This window comes from Arachis duranensis, chromosome 7, assembly GCF_000817695.3.
Source record: "Arachis duranensis cultivar V14167 chromosome 7, aradu.V14167.gnm2.J7QH, whole genome shotgun sequence".
Classification (NCBI taxonomy): Eukaryota; Viridiplantae; Streptophyta; class Magnoliopsida; order Fabales; family Fabaceae; genus Arachis; species Arachis duranensis.
In genome coordinates, this window is record NC_029778.3 from 15,301,623 (window position 1) to 15,317,892 (window position 16,270).

The 16,270-nt window shown below is 33.1% G+C and overlaps 2 protein-coding genes across 6 annotated transcripts; both read right to left on the bottom strand.

Annotated features, from left to right (window-relative positions):
- Nucleotides 1-2,138: 2,138 nt before the first annotated feature.
- LOC107458029 (DNA-directed RNA polymerases II and IV subunit 5A-like) lies at nucleotides 2,139-3,333 on the bottom strand. The gene is made up of 3 exons (XM_016076218.3): nucleotides 2,944-3,333; nucleotides 2,398-2,511; nucleotides 2,139-2,264 (listed from the first exon to the last, which is right to left on the bottom strand). Exons 1-3 carry the CDS (start codon nucleotides 3,328-3,330, stop codon nucleotides 2,139-2,141), a joined length of 627 nt encoding a protein of 208 aa, XP_015931704.1. The 5' UTR covers nucleotides 3,331-3,333.
- A 2,591-nt stretch (nucleotides 3,334-5,924) lies between these two features.
- Nucleotides 5,925-10,951, bottom strand: LOC107458046 (adenylate kinase isoenzyme 6 homolog). 5 transcript variants are annotated; one of them, XM_052252293.1, is made up of 5 exons: nucleotides 10,843-10,951; nucleotides 9,546-10,200; nucleotides 7,538-7,755; nucleotides 6,349-6,494; nucleotides 5,925-6,264 (listed from the first exon to the last, which is right to left on the bottom strand). In XM_052252293.1, exons 3-5 carry the CDS (start codon nucleotides 7,736-7,738, stop codon nucleotides 6,078-6,080), a joined length of 534 nt encoding a protein of 177 aa, XP_052108253.1. In that variant the 5' UTR covers nucleotides 7,739-7,755; nucleotides 9,546-10,200; nucleotides 10,843-10,951; the 3' UTR covers nucleotides 5,925-6,077. The 5 variants fall into 5 exon arrangements, with proteins under 5 accessions (XP_052108253.1, XP_052108251.1, XP_052108252.1 ...); XM_052252291.1 differs by having other exon boundaries at nucleotides 9,507-10,200; XM_052252292.1 differs by having other exon boundaries at nucleotides 9,507-10,200; nucleotides 10,836-10,951.
- Between the last annotated feature and the right edge of the window lie 5,319 nt (nucleotides 10,952-16,270).

Genomic DNA, 16,270 nt, shown 5'->3' on the forward strand with positions numbered 1-16,270 from the left:
GCAAAATTGAGACGATTTTGAAACGTTAGGGACTTAAATAGGACGAAAATGTTAGGGACAAAAATGATACATAAAAATAAATTTTAATTTAATTTTATCTTTCAATAATATTAATTTTTTACTGTACATAGTATTCAATTATTTTTTAATTACATCTAAATAAATTACACTTAATCACATTACTTTTATTTTAAATAAATTATTTTTTTATAATTTTACTCTATTTTGATACATTAGAGACAAAAAATATAATTTATATTTTATTGTATATATATTATTTTTTTTGCAAGTTTATATACTAGTCATTCTATAAATATTTCATGATAACTGAAAATCTTTAAAAGTAAAATTATATAAAAAAATAATATGATTAAGTGTAATTTACTTAGATATGATTAAAAAATAATTGAATACTATGTATAGTAAAAAATTGATATTATTGAAGGATAAAATTAAAATTTATTTCTATGTATCATTTTTGTCCCCAACATTTTCGTCCTATTTAAGTCCCTAACGTTTCAAAATCGTCTCAATTTTGTCTCGCCGTCAATTCTATTAATGGATCCCTAACAGCAGGACAACATTGAGTCAGTTTTAAAAAATATTAGGGATTTAAATAGGACAATTGAAACGTTAAGAATAATTTTGGAATTTACCCCAAACGTTAGGGACAAAAACGATACTTTATTCTTATTTTTTTAAACATGAGGTTTAAGAAGGGTTTCTTATTTTGATTTTTGAGGAAAAGATGGAGAACAAAGATATTTTATTGGTGCTTTTTTTATTTTAATTAAAAAAATCCTTATTTACTTATTGTAAGAATTAGGTTTCCGCATATTATTTTCCAATTTCATAATAAAATTAAAGAAGAAAATATAATATGAACAAATCAACTTTAGTCTATGTGAAATAGAATGGATTTATTCACAATTTTGCAGCACTTCAAACTTTCTTCTTACCTTAATTTTGTTGTCTAAACCTGTGAAAATACTTTACTTTCATAAGAGAAAAATAATACACAAAAATGTATTTTTTCTTTTTATTAAAATAAGTAGTATATAAAGAATTTTTATTTTAAAAAAAGCCAATATTTTGGCAGGGCATGGGAAATGTAATTTCACTATAAAAATATTTAAAATATACAATAATATATGCAAGTAAGATAGCGAAATTCAGATTTTATATAAAAGAATAAATTAAATATGTAAATATAAAATCATATTATGATTTGAATTATAGAATCCTCTTATCTAAAAAAAAATTATAAAATTAATTAACTTATTTTTTATTAGAAGATTCTATCTACCTTGTATACCTTGTGGACACAAAACTTTTGATATCTAATTTTTATTTACAATTAAGTCCTCCTTTTAATATACAGTTTTATTATATAAACTAGGTGCATTTTAATGTAATGTGTGCAATAGTTAAATGTATGATAAATATTTTACTTTTTTACTAAAAAGTGTCGGATTTCATCTTGTATTTACAAGTTCGAAGAGAAAGAAAAATTTGGAGAAAAGGAAAAGAAAGTAAAGGGAAAACTTAAAATTTTTAAAACCCTTCTTGACTTCTAGTTGTGTAGATCAGTAGATGAGATAATTGTAGAAACTTTATCAAAGTTTGATGGTCTCAAGTCTCTATTGTCTGGCAACCTATAAGAAATAGAGCAATTCAGTAGACAACCTAAAAGAAGGGAAAAGCACACAACAAAATTGCTTTGCACAACATTGGAAACCACCACAGCAACAACTGTGAAAATTTGGATTACCCAGGTTCAAGAATAACATGTTTCTCCTGTTATGTAGAGCAAAAAGTTCATTTTTTTTACACAAAAAAAAAAAGGATTGCTATGTATGTATTCTTGTGCATGCTTCTCACAAGTATCTATCAGTATACAACCTAGTGCAGATGTACTACTACATATAAACTCAGCAAATGTAGAAGGAAATTCCCATGTAACATATCTGTAGGTAACATATCTGCCTGCAGATATGTTATGTTCTTTTATTTACAAAAAAGAAAAAAAGATTGCTATGTATGTAGTCCTGTCCATGCTTCTCACAAGTATCTATCAGTAGACAACCTAGTGCAAATGTACCACTGTATATAAACTCTGCAAATGTAGAAGGAAATTCCTATACAACATATCTGTAGGTAACATATCTGCCTGCAGTCTCGCTTGGCTTGATTATCTTGACAACTTGTCCGGGCTTCAGTCCGTAATATTTTGCAACAGGGTCATCCACCTGTATTTTAGGTAGCTGAGGCAGCCCCATAAAAGAATATTAGGATTCAAGCAGCATTTTAGAGTGATATCCTGATCACTGAAACAGTAGACAGCATTTTTATCTTCATACAACAAAGGTTAGCTAGAAAGTCAAAAATTAACATTACCTGAGTCCCTTCCAGAGTGTATTTCTCAAGCAAAGCGTTCTTTTCTGCATCGGTGAGTACTTGATGTACAGGGACAAGTTCGTGCTCTGTTACGTTGAACAGAAGTTCGTTTTCCTGTATCATCAGCGGGTATTCTTATAAAACGAAAATGCATATGAAGCAGTAAGCTATAAAGAATACAAACAGACCAAAGCAACCATATCTGCAGCACCGAAACCTACTAACTACGAAAGACAATGGAAAAAAAGAATTGAAAATCTTAACCATTATAAAGTATAACTAAAGCACTATGTATTTTGATATTTGCACATATATCTCTTGGTAAAAACTTCCAATCACAAGATCAAAAGTAAAGCATATGGATAACCTGAACTGTCTTTAATTATCCCTATGCTTATAAAACTTAAAAACATAAAAGAACAAAAAGTTTCTAAGTATAAAATCCTATGATTCATTTAACAATGACTAGTGTATTCCAAATTCAATACAAACTATTGCAGATATTGAATATCAAAATTATGGGGGAAAAAAAGCAGGCAGGAAAACCTGGAAAACCACCCAGTGAAATTGGGAAGAAATTTCAGTGATACTTCTTTGGGCAAACTCTGTTATCTTCTCTTGACAAACCAAGATTGCATTAAAAACTTTCTGAGAGTGCATGCGCTTGGTGTAGGCTTTTATTTCTCCGACGCCAACCTTGCGCTTGCTGGGGAAGAAGACATAGATCTGCTCAGAAGGATTGTCTTTCTTGCATTTGTTGATAACAAGATCTTCCCTATCCTTTCCCACGAAGTTGTCAAATTCTTTCTTGAACTCTTCTATAGTATTGTTGATCTCAAGATCACTAACGAGGTAACCCCTATCCCTCAGCATTTGCAGCACCGTCTTCCTGATTCTATAGAGGTTCTTGACTTCATCTTCCGACAGAACCATCCTTCTTCTTCTTCCTCTATCACCAGCAACCAAACAACGAATTATAAAGCACATTGCAGCAAACATAACGTAGCCAGATTTTTGAAAATGTTCAGAAAGAATTCCCAAAATACAGAAAGAAAAAAGGGGAAAACTGTTCCTGCACAATAACTATTAACGAATACGATCATTTGAGAAGAATGTAAATGGATTATACCAGAAACAGATAAATCTTTCATCAATAAATCACTCAAACCCTAAGTAAGCAAAAACTTCATAATTAAGTTAACAAATAAGGATGAAAATGCAAATGCAAATGCGTCTTACCAAATAGAAGTGTGTAACGCTAAACTGTACGGTGGAGAAGCCAAGCCACAGAATGCGCACAGGTAAATGTTGTTGCTGAGTGAGAGAGAGAAAGAGAGAGAGAGAGAGAGAGAGAGAGAGTGTTATTGAGTCTGTTAATAGTTTGTTAAGCTTAGGCATCATAGTTTGTTAAGAGGTTAGTGAGTTAGTTAACCCTTTCAGTTACGGGGTTTAAGACGGGTTTTTGAGAGCAGAATTGAAGAAATGTTTTGGCGGGAAAGGAGGGGGCGTAGTGTAATTTCACAATAACAACATTAAGCTATAATAATCTGGATAATTTTTTGTCTGAGTTTTTGACTTATAATTATATTTTTTTTATATGCAGTTTTATTGATAGAATCTTCCAAATGTAGAAATCTACGTGAAAATTGTTCCAAATAAATTTTTAAAAATAATTTTTTTTTGCAGAGATAGAAACGAGAGGCTAAAATTCTCTCGAAGCAGATTTTCGTTTGTTCGGTTAATTTCTGAATTATTAAATTTATTTAAATATTCTTAATTTATTTTTAATGTAAATTTTTTAGTCATTTTCACATGCCATATATATATATATTGAAAAACTTAATCATAATTTCATAAGTATCTTTCATCTTCCTCGTAATCCTAACATTACGTCGTTTCACTCTTCCGGTAGTCTCAAAAGGCCAGAACTCGTAAATTCCAATCTCCCATAATATTATAACCATATCCTTTGTCACTCTCCTTTTTCACCAATGCGTACTTGTATATTGTAATAATGTTTTCTATTTTTTTAAAAAAAATCATTAGAACTTTTATATAAATGAATATAGGAATATGAAAAATAGGGTCCGCAGAAAATGCATATCCACAAAAAATAAAAATGTAGAGCAATATTCTCTCATGATAGAAATTAGAGCGAGGATGAAAAATAAATTTAGGGGTGAAAACAGAGAATGAAAAAATATCTTCCACCCCCACTATGTTATGCTCTATTACTATCCCTAATAAATAGAGTTTAGGCCCGTTTAACAACTATTTTCAATTAAAAATGTATATATCTATTTGTAAAAATAGAAAATGCATGTATAAAAATATAATTATTAATTTATTGTGTATTTAAATTATTTTTAATTAATAAAATAAAAAATATATATTTAATTATTAAAAAATATTGATGTCAAAATAATATTTATTATAAAAAATATAGACGTAACGCAGTTGACAAAAATATATTGCTATCACAACAAAAAAAAAGTATTTTTTTATACTTAAAATTTTAAGTCAAATTTTTAAAACTCTATACCAAGTTGTTTTATCAACAGAGAATTTAATCATTTTGTTATTTGACCGTCAACCTGTGTTATGAAAAAAAAATTATTAATTCGGTATCTAAAAGATTTAGATACCAAGAAAAAAAAATCATAAAAATATTATCGACAAAATAATAATGATTTGAAAATATAATAAAAATAAGTAATAAATAATATATTTTTTATGAGGGACAAAAAGAACTTCTATTTACCGAACTTATCCATTTAATCTAAATTTTTATGACAACATTTGAATAAATATTTAAGAGACACAATTTTTGCAAAAATTTGATCTTTACAATTTCTTTTTTTATTTTTCAAAATGATGTCATCATTCACAACAAAATATTTTTTTAAATATTCACTTGATATAAAATTACTAAAATTTAAGAATAAAATAATTTTATTTTTTTAATAATGTTTGCAAAATTTTTTATCAAAATATAATTTTTAAAATTTTTTTAGAATATATATTTAATATTTAGTTTGTTTTGTTATATTTTAAATCTTTCCAAAATTTATTTATCGTTAACATCTTGAGATTATTTTTTTATAGCAATATAAACTTTCAGATATTATTTTTGCAGTTTACTCGGAAAAAAAAGGTACACAATTTTATAAACATACTAATTTAGATCATGAGACAATTGCTGTATTAATATTTAAATTGGTTAACCAAATAGCACGAAAATTAAATCGGCCTTTTAAATTTTTATTGAATCAAATTGATATCTAATTTAAATAAGTAAATAACAGATGAATGTAAATTTTTTTGCGTTTCTTTAACCATGGAAAACCATCGCAACTATTCAATACAAAAATCGTACGTGGCTGTAACTACTATCATTTACCACGCAAGTTCTTACTCTTAAATTTCTAATGAAACAAGCGTTGTAATCTGCTATTTTCCGGATATTAAATTGTATTTTTTTTTTGTATTTTCTTCCAAAAAGACCAACTCATAACACTTGACACGAGTAAGACGAATCAGCAACACTGCATATCCATGTAGCAGTTCAACATAAATATCCATAATCCATATTTCTTTTTTATCACACTGTTACATGAAAGTTTCTACAAATTAATATCTTTTCTTTTCCATTTTCTCCCCTTTTTTATATGACTAGGAATCTAGGATGTAGGATGCCAATTTCTTACCCAATCCGTCAAAGTTGAAACATTTCTATTAATATCTTCAATGGTGTCACTCTTCATAGCAACCACTCTGTCCTCTGGGTAACTTTCTTTAGCTTCCTCAAGTAGAACTTGAAAGATTTCACATTCTATGTTGTTAGAAAGCTTTGATTCATTGTAACCTCTGTCACAAAGATGAAGGAAGTGAATTTGATGAAACACCCTAGCAAAAATAGCAAATATCAACAATCAATAAGTGCTTCCCTACCTCCTACTCAAGCGGTCATACAGCACGGTGTTATCAGTTTGAAGTACAACAACGCAATCAAACCATCGCTCAGGGAAGAAATCACACCCATGATAATCCACTATATTTCCCCCTTCTTCCATTTGATCCTCAAGCTCATCACAGACCTTAAACACCAAGCAAGGAAACACAATATGATGAGAAATGCATTAGCACTGAGGATAACATGAAAAAAATGGTTCATATAACTCGAAACTACCAAAGATCTTAGTACCAAATAGGACATGTATATTCCTATGCTTAATACCAAATCTATAGGAAAATTCTCAAGAATTGCTACCAAATGCAATGAAAGGAGGAGAAAGGAATAAAAAAGATTAGTGCAAAAAGAATATATAGTATTGAAATATGTCTCCTGACACTATATGTACATTGTAGGACCTGAAATGAAATCAACTTTGAAAAAGCAAAATGACTTGTGTCCTATAAAGAAGTGTATAAACTGTTCTTTATATCCCCGTAAAACCAAATATTGCACTGAGTAAATTCAAACAGACATTAGAAAATAATTCACAAATATTAATATTACAACATTAAGCAGCAAGCATCTTTCCTATCAATGAAGGGGGGTTTTCCCAATTCCATGAACAACCTATCTATAATATCACCTTAACTTGGATACTAACCATCTGACCACCATCATTGTCATTAAGTTAATAGTCTACATGAAATCAGCTGACCAACTACCTATGGACATCATTTTAACACAACACTTAAAACCTTTCTCATTGGGTGGGATTTGCTAAATAGATCCAAGACGTCATTGCATCATGTCCATGTATTGGAATGACACATAATTTTACATTAGTTGTCACATGTCTAATATAACCCTACATGGATTCAAACATCTTTGCATCTTGACCATGCATAGGGATGCAACAAAGCTTTATGTAATGTCGCAAGCCAAATACAACCCTCCTTGTTTTTCCAAATTTGGGACCGGCTATGTAAACACGGGCTTAGTTACTATCTAAGAACATCCACAACACAAAATGAATTTATAATTAAAAACTTCATCAAAACCCATATAAGAGAACATATATATGTATAGATCATTACTTACAATTTGATTATTAATCCTCATGCATCTTAATATTTGAATGATTTTTTTTTTTTAAATACCAAAAGAGAAAAGGGGGTAATAAGTTACCAAGTCTTCATTAAGGACAAAACAATCAAGCTCATCATCCCAGCCATCATGTAAGTTCTTGTCTCTGACTAAATCCCCAACATTGATGTGGCGAAGCTGTGTGGCTTCAGCTAGAGCAGTACATGTGGTAGTCTTCCCCGTCCCCGGGGTACCCGTCACCAGAATGTTTGGCCTCTTCCTCCTCCCACTTTCCTCCACCATCACTACAACCCAAAAACCTGCAAAAAAAAAGAAATTCAATTGGAGAACACTGTTTCAGCTCATGCCACATCGATTGTTACATTCTGAAGTGCTTCATTCAATTAAAACTACAACAGGGGGATACAAATATTTTGAGAACTAATATTAAATCACTAATCATCATGACATAAACAAGGGAAACACACATAATCATGCATGCTAAAATAGCAAAAGGCATAAAATTAAGAATTATAAAACAAAGCCAGATGCAGACTTGATCACCAAAAAAATAAAAAATAAGAAGTAAGAAAAAAATCACAAAAACCGAACAACTCAGCACAAATAAGAAAAACCAACAACACAGCAAGGGATCAAAGAGGAGTAGAGGACCTAACGGAAATGAAGCGACTGGATGTCAGCGCGGGAAGGAGGCGACGACGGCGACCGGAAGGAAAAGAGGCTGGAGAACTTCACTGCTAGGAGCAAGGTTCTGAAAACCGAACCGATCATCGAACCGCTTTAGTTACTGGTTCACTGGTTCATAGGTTCAACCGTTTCGACCGTGGTTGAACCGAAAAAACCGTTTTATAATAAAATAATAAATAAAATATAAATAAACATATTAAAACATAATTATATTCTAACATAAACTTTAAAATATCATCCAAATTAAAAGTACTACATAAACTATAATGTTATGATCTCATTCAAATACAAACTCAACAGTCAAATAATAAAAACAACTAACCAAACATAAAATGCCAACATCCAATTGATTCAGGTTTGTCATTCAATCTTATTAGTCGTTTGGAATTTTCATGAGATCAGCTTGACTTATTCCGTTGGACAACTTTTAGTAAGGTATAAATCCAAGTCAATATATGGAAATGCAAACCAAAACTGAATGTTTGCAAAACATTTCATTGATCAAATGCTGAAATGCGGTGAGATCAAATAACAACCAGCAAGCATCGCAAAGCAAAAGTGCAAAACAATCATATTCATCTTGGAACCACACAACACAACCCTACCCTAATCAATTAATCAATCAATGCTTCAAAAATTAATCATGCTTCAAACAATTAACAACAAGGTTTAGAACCAACAATTAATCAATGTTTCAACAATTATTATTACAAAAAATCCGAATAGAAAATTCAGCAACCCAATAACAAAAAATAAAGACAATCTCAATCTCAAGAATCACAATAACACCAGTAAATTAGCAAATTAACAATTTGATAAGAACAAAGCAACCCAATAATCTCAATTTTAACTTTCAAGAATCACAACAATTTAACGAACCAACAAGTACAAAATCCAAATAGAAAATCCAGCAACCCAATAACAAAAAACAAAGACAATTTCAATCTCAAGAATGAAGAATCACAATAACAGCAACAATTTAGCAAATTAACAATGTGAGAAGTGCAAAACAACCCAATAATCTCAATTGCAAGAATCACAACAACTATTTAACGAATTAACAAGTACAAAATCACAGGTTCACAAGAACCCACAGCAAATCATTCCAACCCAATAATCTCATAAGTCAAAATTATTCGATAATAATTCAACCTAGTAACAAGTTACAACAACAAAATTCACAACTTAACTAACAATAATTATTCATAATTATTCAACAATCATTCAACAAAGTTCACAGTTCAGTTCACAGTTCACAGAAAAATAAAAAATCTAAATCATAGCATAGCTCACAGTTCACGGTTCACAATTCACAGAACTTCACAGTAACAACAAATTATTCAATTATAGTTAAAAAAATTACCTAGAAGCTAGAATCCTTGAACACCACGACAAGTTTCACCTTCGAATGGGCTTCGAACGGCCTTCGAACAGGCAGTGGCTGCAGTGGACCAAAGCTGGCGCCGACGGACAGTGACTGCGCGACTGAGGCTTCCACGTTCGCCCGGTGGCTGCGCGATGGAGAGGAAGGAAGGTTGCGACGGCTGCTGCGCGATGAAGGGGAAGTGAGGAAGCAGGCGGTGGCTCTTCGAAGCTGGACATTCCGACGGCGACGATAGCAGGCGGTGGCTGGACGGAAGTAAGGGAGGACCAGGAGCTGTGGACTGAGTGTGAGAGACAGAGAGAGGCTAGCGCGTTCTCAGTTCTCGATGGCTCTGCGGTGGCTCGACCCGTGTGAGAGTGAGGCGTTGGACGTTCTCAGTTCACTTCACATAATCACCTCTGAAGCAGCTTCAGTGAAGCAGTGAAGCTCGATGAATGAGAAGCAGAGAAGGCAATTAGGGATTTGCTTTGCACATATGGTAACTGATTTAGCCATTTAGGGTTTCAGAGGCAAAAAACGGTAGCGTTTTGTTGCCAGCCAAAAAACCGGCCGGATCACGGTTCGGTTTGACCGACCGGTTACCGGCCGGTTCACCGGTTTAATTCCAATTTTTAGATTTTACCAAGGTTCGGAAAACCGGACCGGTCATCAAACCGCTCTAGTTACTGGTTCACTGATTCATTGGTCCAACCGGTTCAACCGATGGTTCAACCGGAAAAACCGTTTCAGAATAAAATAATAAATAAATTATATATAAACATTATAAAATATAATTATAGTCTAATATAAATCTTAAATATATTCCAAATTTAAAACATGAAATGTCAACCAAATCCATATGATCTTATCAAAATACAAAGTTAAATAGTGAAAAGAGCAATGGTGCAAACAGAAACAATACAACTAGAAATAATCATTAATCACTCCTAAATTAATTCAAAACAGTAGCATAACAAATAATCACCCCTAAATTAATTCAAAACAGCAGCATAACAAAATTACAAATCACAAATCATAAATCACAAATCACAAATTCAAAATTCAAAATTCAAAACACTCAGTGCCATAATTCCATAACAAAACAGCAGTATAAGTGCATAACAAGTTAACAACAGCAGCTTAACAAGCCACAATCAATAATCACAAATTCCAAACTCAAATCAGCAGCATTACAAAAGACCCAAGAAATCACAAATCACAAATTCAACCTCAAATCCCTAAAAGAGTAACACAGACTCAACTTTCCACTAACCTCAAATCAGTAATCAGTAAATCAGTAAATCAGCATTGATCAAACTAAATGTATACCAGCTACCTTCAATTTATTTTTGTATTTTGCAACCCCTGGTTTTGTTTTGCAGTTTTGCTTCCTTCCACTTGATCACATTAGATGTATTGAATCTAATTGGTGCAGCCCCACTTGCTAAGAACAATGAAAAATGGAGAAAGATTTAACAGTTTTCAACCCAATTTTAACAAAGCTCATCACAATCATTAACAACAATAAAAAGCATTGAAGGAACAGTGAATCAGTAACATAGGCAGTGCAAATTTAAAATTTAAAAGCTATCAATTTAAAATTTATCATCAAATACAATCAGAAAGCAAAGCCAATCAACCAAGCACTGAATGAGCATTCTGTTCTGATTATGTGACTGGGAAGCAACAAATTCAGCAACAAATTCAAGTTACAGCAACAAAAACATAATAGAAAATCGTTTATGGTTTCTATTGTATATTGGAAATTTTGCTATTAATTGTTTATGATTTCAACAAAAACACAATGCAGCAGCAGTAGCACAGTGGAGCCACAAAACACACAACAGCACACCAGAACCCAGAACCCACAGCAGCACACCAAAGCCAGAGTAAATAAATGATTTGAACAAAAACACAAAACCCTATAATCATTCAATGATTTGTTAATTTCTGAACAGAGAGTCAGGGAATAAAACGAAAAACGAAGAACAAGGGCACACCAAAGCCACTGACCTTCGAGAGGGCGACGGCGACAAGACGACGGCAAGCAGGACGAATCCGATGGAGGATGGGCGCCGAGCGAGGAAAAAGACAGCGAACAGGGGGTTTGACTTGGATAATGCCAACAGACGAAGAGAGACTCCTTGGTGACAAACCCCTGACTGCTACAGATGGCGACAAACAACAGTGACAAACAACGGCGATAACACGACGGCGGCCGAGCTCAAGGAAGAAGCAGTGCGCCTGCGACTGGTTACTGCGAACAGATCGAAGACTTGGAGAACTCCCCTGACTGTGACGCACGAAGACTCGAGGAGACAAGCTTCTGACTGCGACGGACGGCGGCAAACACGGCTCCTCCCTGCGGCGGTGGTGGCGGTGGTGGCGGCTAGGGTTTTTCCCTGGTTGAGGCCAAGCGTGTTCTGCACTTCTGCTCGAAGGAATAAGGAAGGAGATGGTGAAGGGCGTTTTGTTTCTCCCGTTAAGCGCGAAACGGCGCCGTTTTATTCAAACCGGGCGGTTCCGGTTCCGGTTTGACCGGCCGGTTTTTGTCTGGTTTAACGGTTTATATCCGATTTTATAATTTCCGGTTTTAGACATCGAACCAAACCGTTTATGTCTCCGGTTCGCGGTTAAACCGGTCGAACCGGCCGGTCCGGTCCGGTTTTCAGAACATTAGATTTTACGGTTTCGTTGATTGACCGAATCGCTTTTTGGTCCGGTTCACGATTTGACCGGTTCGACTGGCCGGTTCGAACCGATTTTCAGAACATTGGCTAGGAGAGTGAGAAGGGATTTCATTTAAGAATTAGGGTTTATCCGTAAGTGTCTTTTCTCCAGATCCAAAACAACGTCGTTTTTCTCTCACTGGAAAACCAGCCTGTTTTCGGTCAATCTGAGTTGCCGGTTCTGAATTGGTTTTCTCATTTTCTGATTCAACACCGGTTTTTAGACTGGATTTACTTGCAGATGGAACCAATTTTCAGAACGTACTTCAGCAGTTCAGCTTCCCTGTTTGAGAAAATACCATTTATATCCTCAACAAACTCAAAAAAATCTGATTCTGGTCCAAATAATTGGGCCAAACTCTTTCAAGCTTCTTACTAATATCGAGAAACTTCTTCAGATTTAGCTCAAATTAAGGTTTAGTCACCTTTATAAGTGGCTTCATTCGTTCCTGCTTACAGTCACAATTTCTCTCCTTGAATTCGTCTCTAACGACAATGCAAATTTTGGAAAAATTACCATTTGTACCCATAAATTTTGCGAACACTAAAAAAAATACCCATTAAACAAGAAAATTAATGTTGTACCTGTTAGAAACAAGAGACTAAACTAGAGAAAGGATTTGTGTATTATTGACTGTATTCAAATTGTCTACTCAAGTTGTCTAGAATGATACAATATGAAAGGATATTTATAGGTACTAAGAGAATCGTAATAATAAGGACGTAATATCCTATAATAAATATTTAGATGTACTAAATAATACTAATTGATCCTAATTGATCCTAATAATATTCTAACATCCCCCCTCAAACTCAAGTGACAACTTGAGTTTGAAACTTATTTAAAACAACGAAATAAAGAGAAAAAAACTGCATAAATTGATAAAACGGGTGCAGACGAAACTGCAGAAGGAAGCGCAGACGGAACTGCCGCTTGTCTGAAGGAAGCGCAGACGGAACTGCCGCTAGTCTGAAGGAAGCGCAGACGAAATTGCCGCTAGTCTGAAGGAAGCGCAAATGGAACTGTCGCTTGTCTGAAGGAAGCGCAGATGGAACTGCCGCTGTTTGAGAAAAACGCAGACGGAACTGTCAGAAAGAAACGCAGACGAAACTACCACAAGAAAACACAGACGAAACTGCCACGAGAGAAGGCAGACGTAACTATCACGAGAAAACGCTGACGGGACTGCCACGAGAGAATGCAGATGTAACTGCCACGGAACGCAGAGGGAACTGCCACGAGAGAATGCAGACGGAACTGCCACGAGAGAATGCAGACAGAACTGCCACGAGACCATTCCCTCATCTTTCGTCTTCCTTTGCCTCCACCAGTCACCATTCCCTCAAGACCAAGCACCTGATGTCTTCCTCCAACCTTTATCCTCAACCTCTATCTCTCTTTATTCCAATCCTAATTTGTTCTCCAAATCTAAATCCAAATTAACTTTAACATCATTACCCTTGTTGTTTCTTTCTTCTTCGGATGCAACAACAACACTAAGAAAGCATACCCTTTTCAAACTCTTCAACCTCTTCAACCTTAATATTGTTGTTCTTATTCCAAAGCTATAAATAGCAGAATTCAGCAACCAGAGCCAACAAGAGGCCAGTGACCACGGTCTCTTTCAAACGGTGACTCCAAACACTACTCAGCGTCGTCGATTTGTAGAAAAAGGAGCTATTGTTAGAGTATCTTCATGCCATTTGGTGGACTGATATTCACATTGCAGCCGCCGTCGCTGCTCAGGCTAGGCTTCTGAGGCCACCGCAGAACCCTCTAGAAGATTGTGGTGGTAATAACGTTATTATTGAAGGATCTTGTTTCACTTTGAGTACTGGAGAACAAGGAGAAATAATGGTGGTGGGATACATCGATGAGGATGAGCTTCTGAACATGCCGAGTATGATCGAAGCCATGGCCAGGGAAATGCAGGGTGAAGAAGGACCCACACTCCGATCCCAAGCCCACCTTCGACGACGATATCATCAGCAAGTGCTGCTCCTCCGGTGAGTTTCCAGCGAAACTTCTCCTCTGCAACAAATGCGATCGAGGTTATCACATCTTCTATCTCCGACCTATCCTTCCTTCCGTTCCCAAAGGCTCTTGGTTCTGCGCCTTTGTTCCCACCATGACACCAAGAAACCAAAATGTATGTTTTTTTTTGTTAATTTCAAACTTTTTTTTCTTTTTCTGCACCAAATCTACAAATCCATAATATTTGAACAATAACCTCAGATAATTAATATTCCGAATTTGGGGAAGAAGATAAAAGAGGTAATTTGGAAATTTTATTAAAAAGTTAACAAAAAATTACGGTTTGGGTACTATTGTCACACATAACCCATCTTTCATGGGTACAACGTTAATTTTCTTGTTTGATGGGTACTTTTGTCAGCGTTCACAAAATTCATGGGTACAAATGGTAGTTTTTCCGCAAATTTTTCTGATATATGATTTGTGCTTCTTTTGTTATGTTTTTATTCTTCTAAACAAATGAAATTGCTCCGCAAGTTTGGTTATGATTTTATACTCTGATCTTTGATCTTTTATACTATATATGTTCAACTATTTTGGGATGAACTTTTGCTTTTTATTGGGGTTTATTGTTAAAATGTGCATAGGAAGTGCATAGGAGGTGAAGGCGAAGGTGAAGATGTGAATCCTCAAGGTGTTAGGAGATGTGATATTTTGTTTTAATTATAGTAGGATTTATGTGTGGTTATGTGTTTGTTTTATTATTATTATGCACTTATGTTTGAGACTTTGAGACTTATTATTTGTTATGTTATTTTTATTATTGTTAATTTCAATCAAAAAAGTTATTATGGTTAATTATAATTTTTTTATGGATTAATAATTAATTTAAGATATTATTCTATATATTAAAAAATAAATTTGATAGAATAATTTTATTATAAAGTAAAATAATTGTTAGTACTTACTAATTATAGTATGTTAAATTGAATTTTATTGAATTTTATTATAAAAAAATTGATAAAAAAAAGAGTGGACCGGTCTGTCAACCCGCCAATCTGTCCTTTAACAGAGCAGAATAGCAAGTTGAGTCCATATTAGTTTAGCGGGACGGATCGGCCCATTTCATATTTAGACGGACTTTGACAGAACAGGACAGAACGAGACGAACTAACCCGCTTTATCACCCCTAATAAGAATGAAAATATACATCAGGTAAAAGTATCACGCACGCATGACGCAACAACAAATCTAAAAATCAATGTCACTTACTTTATGAATACTTGCTTATCACTATGTCTTCTAGAAGCACCCCAATATATACTTATAGAAAATATGACAAATTATTACTTGTTTCAATTTTGGACATAGTGATGTTTACCATTCCAACTGTATTTTTTTAAAAGATAATTATAAATGGAACTTTTAATTTTATTATTTTAATTATTCTCTTAATATTTAAAAATGTGAAAATCTCAATATATATTTTTAAAACATCAAACAAATAAAAAGCTCAAAATTTTTATTTGAAAATTAAAAGAATAATAATTTTTTTGGGATAAAAAAGTAATATATATTTAAAATTTTATAATTTTAAATATTAAAAAATAAATTAAGACTCTTAATTATTACTTTTTTTTTTAATTCACGTAGTCAAATTGATGACCCAAAATTATTATGCCTATATTTATATATCATCTCTTCCGTTAATCTTTATTGGTTTGAATTATCTACATACATTTAATAAATACACGATTACTCTATGTTCATGCATTCTCATTTTTTATACTAAATTCATGGATTCTCATTTGAATATATATTATCATTTACCATTTTAATCCATGCCCCTTTAATTTCATCTTTAAAGACATTTTAGACCACATTTAAAATTTTTGGCTCCATTTTATTGTTTTCTTATAATAAGATAATCCTATACTAATGATCTTAGAATATGTTTTTATTACGAGTGACAAATCTAAAAAATTTTGACAATACAAACAAAATATATATAATATAATAATAATTTTTATAATAAAACTATAATGTGTATATAAACTTAG

Bases quoted from the DNA above. Each gene is read 5' to 3' on its own strand.
- LOC107458029 (XM_016076218.3), bottom strand. From the start codon at position 3,330: ATGGTTCTGTCGGAAGATGAAGTCAAGAACCTCTATAGAATCAGGAAG. The intron at 2,512-2,943 runs GTTTTCCTGCCT...CTGATGATACAG, and splicing joins TTCACTGGGTGGTTTTCCAG to GAAAACGAACTTCTGTTCAA. The intron at 2,265-2,397 runs GTAATGTTAATT...GGGCTGCCTCAG, and splicing joins ACACTCTGGAAGGGACTCAG to CTACCTAAAATACAGGTGGA.
- LOC107458046 (XM_016076245.3), bottom strand. From the start codon at position 7,738: ATGGTGGAGGAAAGTGGGAGGAGGAAGAGGCCAAACATTCTGGTGACG. The intron at 6,495-7,537 runs GTAACTTATTAC...TTGGTGTTTAAG, and splicing joins TTGTCCTTAATGAAGACTTG to GTCTGTGATGAGCTTGAGGA. The intron at 6,265-6,348 runs GTAGGGAAGCAC...TCTTTGTGACAG, and splicing joins TATGACCGCTTGAGTAGGAG to AGGTTACAATGAATCAAAGC.